At 44.5% G+C, this 11,080-nt stretch overlaps 1 protein-coding gene across 1 annotated transcript in view; it reads left to right on the forward strand.

Annotated features, from left to right (window-relative positions):
* Positions 1 to 8,809, forward strand: part of CAMSAP1 (calmodulin regulated spectrin associated protein 1) — a 484,517-nt gene extending 475,708 nt beyond the window's left edge. The window contains exons 17-18 of the mRNA XM_085613485.1: positions 5,219 to 5,337; positions 6,684 to 8,809. Coding sequence (XP_085469611.1) covers positions 5,219 to 5,337; positions 6,684 to 6,986 — 422 coding nt within the window. The 3' untranslated portion in view covers positions 6,987 to 8,809. The remainder of the gene's footprint in view (positions 1 to 5,218; positions 5,338 to 6,683) is intronic.
* Positions 8,810 to 11,080: the final 2,271 nt, after the last annotated feature.

Consider the following 11,080-nt stretch of genomic DNA (forward strand, 5'->3'; position numbering starts at 1 on the left):
GAAGGGCGAACCGTGTTTTTGGTGGCTGAAGGCAGGAGAACTCTCGGATGATGCTGAAAAGTTCTTTGGTGTGGTTGACGCTTGCTTCAATGCAGTTTGTTAGGTTGTCCTTCTTGGCTTCTTCGAGGTGTTGGTGGTATTTGCTTAGGGCTACCTTGACGGTGGTGCGGTCTGTGTAGTTCTTGTTGGTGCGCCATTGTCTTTCCAGTCGCTTGCACTCACGTTTGATGGACCGGAGCATTGGGGTGAACAGGCTGGTATGTTTGCAGGACCTGCTGGTGCTGGACGGTTTGATAGGGTGACTGTGTCGGTACACTTGGAGATTCAGTCGGAGAAGTTCTGCACGGGCAGTTCCAAGGTCGCTGGGAATATTGGACCAGGTTGTGTTGAGGGTGGTTGTTCACTGGGTCTCTGTGACTTTGTTTCATCTGCGACTGGAGGAGCTGATGGGCTTGGTGGTGGAGTCTGGGGAGGCCTGCGATGGTGAAGTGGACGATGCTGTGGTCGGTCCAGGTTAGTTCTGTGACATGGCTGTACTTGACTCTGTCACTTGCTGTGAAGATGGTGTCCAGTGTGTGGGCGTGCTATGTGTGAGGTTGGTGACCAGCTGCATGAGGCTGATATTGCTCAAGCTTTCCAGGAGGTTTGTGTCTTTTGGGTCTTCGAGGTGGAAGTTGAGGTCGCTGAGAAAGATGTAGTACTTGGAGTCAATTGCTAGAGGGGAAAGGAATTCGCAGATGACATTGCAGAAGCTGGAGCGGGGATCTGGGGTCTGTAGGAGAGGGTTCCTCTGGTTGTCTTTGCGTCGGTGTGGATTTGGAAGTTGAGGTGTTCCATGATTGATGTTGTGTCATCTTCAGTGGTGGTGCATCGGAGGGCTTCCTTGAGGATGATGGTGAGCCCTTCTCAGTGCTTGTTGGCGCAGTCTCTGTGTATAATCTTGTAGCCAAAGGGTGCTGCGGTCGCAATGTTGGGGTTTGAGGATGGGTTGAGGCAGGTCTCATGATGAAAATCACGTCGGGTGAGGGTGGTGATGGTGTTCCAGATTTCGGTGATGTGTTTGCAGTGGGAGCGGATCTTGAGCAGCATGTACTGGATCTGTTGAGGGGCGTCAGAGGTCGGAGGGCCGCAAGCAGCCTGGGTTCCTGTGTTGGATGTGAAGCGGCAGGGCCAGCAGTTGAAGGGTCTTTTGGTTGATCGTGGAGAGCAGCAGTTGCGGTTGAAGCGCCTGGAAGCTAGATAGGTGTATCAGAGTGTGGCCATGCAACCAAGGTTCCTGGCACTGGGCATGTTCCAGGCATGGACGTGCGCTGACGGGCTTGCCTTTGGCACACTGCGGTCTCCATTACGTAGGTCCTCTGAGGGGGCGGGTGCTTGGTGGCGGGAAAGGCAAAATGGGCGCCAACTGAGTGATCGACTCCAAAAGCGTGCTGTACAGAACAGTGCAAAAATAGAGAAAAGTGGGGCAGAAAGCGACTGGTTAACTTAAAGGGTACTGCAAAATAAACCGGCTAACTGGCAGCGTACAACAGTATGGCAGGCTACACAGTAATATAATGTACAGCGGTGACACAGAATAAGAAGAGTTAATGGGCATGGCAATGCAGTACAGTATTTGCTGAACTTAAAGGCACAAGGCAGGTCAAAGGCAGCAGAGGTGCATAGCAGAGTCTGGGAGACCTGCAGCATTGGAAGACCTGCTTCTGACCGAAATAGGAGAACTACCAGATGATGGGCTTAATGATGAATGGGATGATTATATTCAAAAAGGTGATAAATCACCCATCCAGCTAGATGTTTGTAGAGGATGTAGCCTAATGGCTAGGGCGGCAACCTTGAAGCGGAGGAACCGGGTTCTAGTCTTGGCAGGGACGCTCCGCACCCTGCGATTCTGGGCAAATCACTTAATCTCCCTGTGCCTAATAAAAATTAATGTGTCCGTCTGTAACGCAACTCGTGCTCATGTTAAACGCTCTTATACCTTCGGGTCTAGTTTGCGCTATACAAAACTCCCCAAAAAACTATTAACTAGTTTCCATGCGCTAATGGAGAGAACTGTGAAAACAGTTAATCTACCAGGGACATCTGTGGAGCAACAATGCTTCATATTTCTTTAAAGAGCTACTATAAAGCTACTCAGTCGGTATCTTTACTAGATTTTGTCTGATAGCCTAAAATTGATGAAGGCTCCAGCCAGTGTCAGCAGTGGTGTCCCGTTTGGGTAAAGAAATGCAGGGCCCCAGACACAGCCCCAGCATGCCTTAATGGCAAACGTGAACTAGACTGTCAAAGCATCTGTGGCCCAGTGCAGATCAAAGAACCCAATCATGGCTTTTTTTGCCTATAAACATGCCTCAGGCCTGCCATTGCAGCCTGTGTGTGCAATTTTACACTGTCATTTTGACCTGGCCCAAACCTTCCTTTTTAATACACATAAACCACCCCTAGATTATATCCTGGACAACCCATAGGGCAGAGTGCTGTGTATTTAAATCATTGAAAGCACATACTTTTAAGTTTTACCTGTCCTGTTATTGATCGACGCCTACATTTGTTTTTCACTGTTGCAAGGCCTACTCCTCCCATAGGATAACTTTGAAGCTACCTTATTACATTTAATTTGCTATAATTTCCAAATGGGGTCACGTAACCAGTTCAATTTTGGTGTCTTTGGAATTGTAATGAAAAATCCTAACTTGTGGTGAAGTCTGATTTTAAATTACAATTTTGAAAATCCCACTTTTAGAAAGTTGGCGTTTTCTGGCCTTCGCCATTAAGTGTCTGTAGCTTGTTTCTGGGTCACATGACTGGGTGTAGCTGACTGTTGAGCTTTGTGTATTTCTCCTAGACAGTCACACACAGTAAAGAGCATAGGTGAGCCTGGATGGGCCATCACTGACAGGATGGGAGGGAGGGGCTGGCCCACTTACACTTGAATAGGCTGTGTCCTGCCTCCACACAAAGGGATGCATACCCCCTGGAGTCTAGAGCCAGGGCTGGAATGGCAGAATGTCACGGGGATTCAAAGGTAAACCTCTAGAAAATTCTTCCCTACTTCAAAGGCACACCTAGGTATAAATAATGGACCTCAAACACCATCTCTTCAGTACACTTCTGAACCTGTAGCTACTCTGCTATGAAGGACTGCTGTGCTTCTGAAGGACTGCCACTCTGTTGGACTGCTGCCTTGCTGTGCTGATCTTCTGCCCTCTTGCCTGTGTGAGAAGGATTGGACATGAAGCTCTTAAACCAGGAATGAACCTCAGAGTGACTCAATGGTTAGTTGGCTAGCCTCCTGATCGGAAGCCTCAGGGACACAACAGACATCAACCAGCCTTGCCTCTGCATCTGAACTATGACATATGTGAGTCTTCCCTTCCAAGTGGTGCCACCCCAGTCCTGGACCCTTGGAAGTGGGCCTTATATGCTTGCAAACCTCTGGATCCAGTGGATCTGATGCATCTCCTCTGTTGCACAGCACAGCCTCGAGCAGAGCTGACGCATCGCTGCTGCTTCAGGGATTGGAACTGTTGCAAAGACATGCATCGCAGCCCGTTGCCTTATCGGAACCTCTGCTCCCATTACACATCCTCGCACAGGGCCTCACATCTCTCATCAACAGCAGCCGCGATGCTGGACTTCGTATCGCAGCCTCGCAGCTCCTAAACTGATGCATAGACCAGAATGCATGACGCATCCTCGACGCCAGACTTCATATCGCAAGCCCTTCGCCGATGGAATCCTCAACGGCAACACAGAACCTCTCACTGCAGCCTTGCTGCATCGCAGTACCGATGCAATGCTTCAGCTCTGCAACACATCTTCAACGAGGAGCTTCTCAGGGATACGCAAACCAGGATTAAAGGTACTCTGTTCAGCGGGTCTAACTGTGTCCCTGTAGCTGGGTGGCGGGCCATCGCGGTTGGCCTGAACTTGTGACTTTGTCCCCATCTGGCACGACCAGATATCCACAGTTGACACTTTACAACTTTTTGGGCAATTTTTACTAAAATCTTTAAATTCGGATATTACTGGTTCTGCTTATTATATTTTTGTTATTTTGGTTTAATTTATAAAAAATTACTCTATTTTCTAAAATGATGTGAGATCTTTTTGAGGTGGTTTTTCAACGTGTTTCTGTTTGAAGTGTTGCACAAATACTTAGCGCATTGCCTCTGAGTTAAGCCTGACTGCTCTGTGCAAAACTACCTGAGGGTTGAGCACAGGTTAATTTAGGGTTTGCTTATGACTTCACCCTGAGAATAATTATGGTTGCTGCTTGAGAATGGTTGTACCACATCCCCACAACCAGTAACCCAATTATTTACACAGTGCTTTCTTGAAATATGTTGTAAATTGTGTTTTGAGAGTCCTGGCAGGAACAGGCAGGTTTGATAATGATAGGCTTGATGGATTTTGAAAAGAGATGATACTTTGTAGCACTTATCATTGGAAGAAGCAATTTTCGATGACCAAGCCAACCGGGGTGTAGCACCAGATCAGCATTTAGGTTAGTTTTGTTTTTTCCCATGAATTTCAATAGCAGGTGGGTGTGGTGGAGGCAGAGTGGGCTTTAAGAATGTGTTGAATTTAGCAAGGTGCTCTCATAATTGATAAGAGGCACTACTCAGTCCCCTCATTGTACTGTTCTTCTCTTGATGGTCTGTTTTAAAAAAAGCTCTAAGTTAACTGAGTAAGAGATATCAGGAGAAAGTTCCTGTGATAAATAGAACACTGGTAGGGCATTTGTTCTATATTGTCAATAACGCACAACCTTTCTTCCCATCTCAGGTACAGTACTTAATTGTGCTTCCATTTGACTTTATTTTTGGAACTGAGGCTTGAAGTGTGCTTACAGCAGTGTAAAAGAGAGATACAATGGCCCATACATAAACTCTCTCTATGTGCCCATGATGTTTACGCATTTTGTAATGATAAAGGCAGCATACAGTAGTAAGTGGTGTCTTTAATCACAAGAATACCATAGTCTTTTTCTGGTCTTCCTTTCTCAGACCAGTGACACAACGTTAAAGATGTGATTGTCTATTACTCAATAGAACATTTTAGTGACATTTTAGGGACCATGCAACTGTAGTTACCTTTTAGTCTATTCTGTAGTAATGCACTTTTCCAGAAAGTGATTGCAAATTGTGGTATCAAAATGCGGCCATTCATTACATGGATTTATGTTTTAATTTCTCCTCCTCTTACCCTTTAGGTCCAAAACTTTATAAAGAACCAAGCAGCAAGTCGAACAAGCCTATCATTCACAATGCGATATCCCACTGTTGTTTGGCTGGAAAAGTAAACGAGTCACAGAAAAATTCAATATTAGAGGTGAGTGTAGCCTGGACTAATGAAAGTGGATTGGGCACTTTTAACTTGGGGTCCCCTGGGTAATTTTCACACATGGATTACGTAGGTTTTATAGAAGTGCCTGGAAGAACTGGAGTTCTTTTAGATGCAAAGCGGCTCGCTTTGCATCTTAAAAGAACTCCAGTTTGAGGGTATTCCTCTTTGTCACAGGTATGGTCATTATGTAATGAATGCCTTGCCCTAGCCAATATGACTTGCTTGACCAATTTTAGAAGCTGATGCATTAACCCCGGCATGCACTTTAGATTTTCTCTTACCCCATTTTTCAATTCATCTCCAAACACAAATGGAATTAGCTGTGCCAGTGCAATGCCTACTCTTTTGGTAGAATCTGCCAGTCTGTAGAATTTGGTACTTTAACATGATCCAGTGGGTTCCCAAACATGTATTTTTTAAAACTGCCACAGGACTTGCAGTCTATGCAACCGCCTGCTACCTTTGCATGAACTGAAAAGGCTGGTGATTGGCTGGCTCTAAACAAAGTTTGAACAAGCATTTGTAATGCAATAGGTCTCGCATTTACAAGAGTTTGAGCTATTGGCATTGTAAACGACAATGCCTTTTATGCCTTCTATTTGTGTTTTTTTGTTTTTTGTTTTAAATAGATAAAAGGCATTGTCATTTACAATGCCAATAGCTTAAACTCTCGCAAATGCAATACCTATTGCATTGTAAATGCGTGCTATAAAAAATGTTAAACCGTATTAGGAGAGAGTGTGTCCTGCCTGCAAGAGCAGGCAGGACAAAGCTATTTGAGAAAATAGTATTTGGAGGCTGTAATTAAAGCCACTGAGTAACACACGTACCAGGTGGTGTCACCATGGGAGGTTAAAAAATTAGACAAGGAGGTACTAAGGACGGACTACTAAGCCTATTGACCAATGAACAGCCACGGTTTACAGTGGGCAATTACACAAGCCAATGAAAAATATGGGCGGAAAGTGAGTTTAGCTTCAAGTCCCTACCTGAATACAGCATGCCTCGCAGAGCAACGGATTCGCTGCCCAGGCTTGACATAAACAAAGGGCAGTGCTGTCTTTCTTTAAATGGATGCTGAGATGCTCTGCCTGCAGATACCTTCCCCCTTACTTTCCAAAAACAACTTTGCTGGAAGAAAAAGCCCCTTTTCAAGTTCACTTTCAGGAAGACCAGCACTGGCCTCTTAAATGTATTTTAAGCAGTGAAATGTGTTAAAATATTACCTTTATCTCTTAGTTTTGGATAATTTGTTTAAACCTTGATGTATATTCAGATATACAATGAAGTGTAATCTTATCTGTGTAATGTTTCTTTTCTCCTAAAAATAGGAACTCGAGAGATGTGAAGCCAACCATTACATCATTCTGTTTCGGGACGCGGGCTGCATGTTTAGAGCACTTTATTCCTACTTCCCCGAATCCGAGGAAATGTTCAAGCTCACTGGGACAGGGCCAAAGAACATTACCCGTAAAATGATAGACAAACTCTACAAATATAGTTCGGACAGAAAACAGTTCACCGTGATTCCAGCCAAAACCATGTCCGTCAGTGTTGATGCTCTCACGATTCACAACCACCTGTGGCAAGCGAAGCGACCCGCAGTGCCAAAGAAAGCCCCGACTCAGAAATGACCCTGAGCTTGTGGCTATGACGTCAGCAGGAGGAGGAGAGCTTGCGGTACTGCGTCCCTCATGCGGTACAAAATGTGCGGAACCTTCAGTCGTTGGCAAAGACACGAACCAATGAAAGTACATAAGAGCAGGACCACTCCGCGGTCTTCAGTGAATGATTCTTCTGCTGTTTTGCTACCACTCAAACTACTGAGGACTGGAGGCGGGCGAGGGCGGGGCGTGCAGCAAGATCTGGAATCTGTGCATTTCCTTTTACTTGAAGAACTAACTCTAAGAAATAGGAACATTTTCGTTCCAGCTGCAGTCCTTCTTAAAAGCTGGCAATCTTTAAACTTTTGAATTGTTTCGGGTCACTCATGTTTTAAAAAGTATCGATTTGTTTTCGTTTGAACTGGTTTTATTTTGGGGGCAAGGAGGAGAGTTTGGTAAACTGTAACGTAGATAATTGCTGCCAATAGTTCAGCTTCCATAACGGAATGAGAAGCCCCAACCATGCTGCTTAGAACAAAACTGACTTTATATTCACTTGTCACTAAAAATATTGCAAAATCTTATCTTAAAGGGATGGACGTCAACCATGTTTGGCTTAAAATCGCCTTAATTAAATCATGAAGAGGTATGTAAAGTCATGGGTGCTCCTGGCTAGCTCCAAGAATACCAACACAAAGTTGATGTACTTGTGCCCCAGACAGTGCATCTGTGATGGAGGAGCCGTTCCCCCAGAGTCGGATTGTGCTAGACATTGAAAGTGTCCACTGAGCACGGTACTCATATATGTAATGATGCACTAATGCAGGTCACTGTCCGCACTCACTAGATTATGATGTCATGAAGTGTAATCCCACTTTAGTTGTCTTTTATCTTTAGGTGTTGAAGAAGCACCTTGTCAAACAGTGTGCACACATCGTTGTTCAAATATTTTTTTACTATTGTTTCCATGTGATATTTATGTATTCTTAGTTACTGAATCATTTGTTTTTATCTCCTATTAAAAAAACAAGCAAGCATTTTGCATTCAGACACCATGTTCTTATGTTGCAGAACCGCATTTCAGTTGACGTGGCCTCAAATTGAAGATTTTTCGATTAGGACCCCTAAAAACATTGCAGAATCAAGACTTTCCAAGGGCCGGGGCTGTTTGTGCAGTTATGTTTGTTTTTTGCTATAGAGCACAGTCTTAATTTGTGCTGCAACAGTGTTTCGAGTTCTGCAAGCACATTCTTGCACTTTGGCAGAGCACCACTATAGCAACAATTTTGAAGTTGTCGCCCAAAGTTCTGACAGAAATGTTTTTTCTTGATATTAGTTTTTTGTTTTATTTTTTGTTTTTTTCGGTTTGCACATGTTTACTTTTATTTAAAGTGTTACTTGACATATGCACTTGGTACAGAAAAGGGAACTGTAGGATAGTACAAAAATAATCTGAACTCAGAAAACAGCCTTCTCATGACATTAGTGACGTAGGCAAAATTGTATTGGTTTGAAAATAAGACAGAAAAGCCCGTATACAGTTGTACTGAACACTAACCAGAGGAAATTGAAGGTTTTCTGTTGCATTTTTCTCTACACTTCCCCCACCTCAAGCAGTTTTTAAGTACTTGACCATAGGTTGCTGCAGTTCTTGTATATAATTTGAAGAACAAGCTGTCTGTAAATAATGGCTCTGATTTCTAAAGTGCTACAAATTTGAGTGTAATTTTTTCTGTTATCATGCTTTTTCATGCTTGTGCTTATTTCTCTCCTCTTTCCACTGTATGTTTGCTATTATATACCATATTTATTTTATGAAAGCACTGAAATGTAATAAATTCAATAATGAAGGATTTTTTTAAAATTTTGCCATTCATTCTAGTCGCCTCATCCACTTATCACAGCTGACATTACCTAATATCTTCTTTAAACAGCAGTTGTACTACCTTCTGTAAAAATCTGATTGTTTGAATTTGTAATTTTTACCAGGCCCCCATTCATGTTTTGTCAAATTAAGACTTGAGAATGATAATGTAACTCCTGTGTGGCTGAAGGTACACATACACTGCATACTCCAGCCATCTAGTGTTCGACTAGCAAGTTGTTGGCTGTTTGAAGAATTCTTTTTGAGTCACAAAGTAGCTTCTGACTCCTCCCTCAGTTGTCAATGTGTATGGGCTCCAACTCCATTGTTTGATTGTTTTTCTCCACCATTGGGTTTAAACATAACAACAAGTCTTCCGGATTTGTGTTCTAATTTTGTGCTTCAGGTCTTCATGGTTTGCCCTCCACTCCTGCCTCCAAGTCAGACTGTTAGTCAGAGTATCACTTCCGATACCTCTCCACTCCCACGTACTTAGGACACTGTCAAGCAACTCCTGGTCCCGTAGCCTTGAGTCGCCCATGCCCCTCTGGGGCATTGTGTCTGCGGTCTTCCATCTTCAATGTTGGAGAATGTCCATGGGTGGTAGGTGATGGAACGCAAAACATTCACAAAATGTTCTTGATGACATGCTAAATATTCCTGGGCAGACCTCCATGGCGTATTTAACGTCCCCAGCACTTAACGATGAAAAGTATGCTTCCTGTCTCACCTTTCTCTGTAGGAAGACTCTTTATCACACAGACGGATGCTTGACTCACTTCAAGTTGCTAAGGGAAACGGCTAAAAAAACATGAATATCTTGGGAGAACCAGGCCCCCTCATTGACCAGAAATTGAGTCTTCGGGCGTTCCCACTCACCTACCCAGCCCAGAGTTCAGTTGCTCCAGTGCATCTGTTGCCGATGATGAGGAGGTAGAAGGGGCTCTGTCCACTTTGGCTGAGTCTGGACCTTGCAGGAAGATCATACCCAGACTGGCGGGTAGTATGGTCAAAGCCCAAGCAAATCACAAGTTTCATAAGAGACCAAGCTCTGAGCTAGAGCACCGCTCTCTCAAGAGTCAGGCCTCCAGCCTTGTGCACAAGAAATTGCCGCGCTCTGGGCCTCCACCACCTTCGGGCTCTGGTTGGCATCAAGGGAAGACTTTTGAGCTGAAAAAGGATCCATCAAAGCATGTCGAATCCTGTCAGCCTTTGGATCTGAAGACACAATCCAGCACCAAGAAGCCACAACACGTTTTGAAGCTTATGGCACCTTCCACGCCTGCATCTTTACAATCAAAAAAAGCATTGGCGTTGAGACCTGCTTCCACGACTGGGTCTGATCTCAGAGACGCCAAACCGCAAAAAAATGCAAGAGCATCTCCACGAGAAACAAAATGGTTATTTATTACTCCCTCCACAGGGAAAATTACTGCCAAAGATGACCTTCCATCCCACCACCTCCGAGACTACAGTCACCTTCTAGGAGAAGAAGGTTTGACTTTGAAAACAAACTGGCTCTACACACTTCTTTAGAGGCCATACCAGCCCCAAAGAGGATCAAGGACATGGTTACTAGCCCTCCTCCTTCTCCACCATTGCCTCCTCCATCACCCACTCCATGTCCCTTTACTATGCTTACTACTCGGAGGTACACCACATTCATACTCAGACGAGGGAAACCCATACACCCATCCAGAGTAATATGAGGACTCCTCCCATTCTCACCCTATGGATTACCCCTGACAGCAAAATGATATGGACCTGCTGGGGGATCCCGATTACATCATGTCCCTATAATGCCTACCAACTCCCCAAAGATACCAACCAGGGGGAAATGAAACGTCCTGTTGCCTACTATAAGATGTGCACATTGTACCTGAGGTGGAAGGGTTCCTCTATGAAACATTCTTCAAATGAGAGCGCTCTTTGCATTGTCTTCCAGTGCTCAGTGGGATGCTGCTGACAGACTCCAAGTTCTTTGCAAAGCCAAGCAAACGTCATGGTGGTTACATGCAGAGTAGAAAAGCCCTCTCCATCTGATCCCATATACAGGAGGAGGCATGTAGCCTAACTCTCTGGTGGTGCACCCCCCCCATAAGTGGGACTGCACAATCCACAGTTAATGCCCCATTACCTGATAAAGAGAGTAAGCACATTGACACAGTAGGCAAAAGGACATTAAGGGCAGGGTAGTACTGTTACAGACAATGACACCCATGTACTACCTGCAGAAACAGAACGGGACTCTCTGCAGATC

The sequence above is a fragment of the Triturus cristatus genome, chromosome 1_2, assembly GCF_964204655.1.
Source record: "Triturus cristatus chromosome 1_2, aTriCri1.1, whole genome shotgun sequence".
Classification (NCBI taxonomy): Eukaryota; Metazoa; Chordata; class Amphibia; order Caudata; family Salamandridae; genus Triturus; species Triturus cristatus.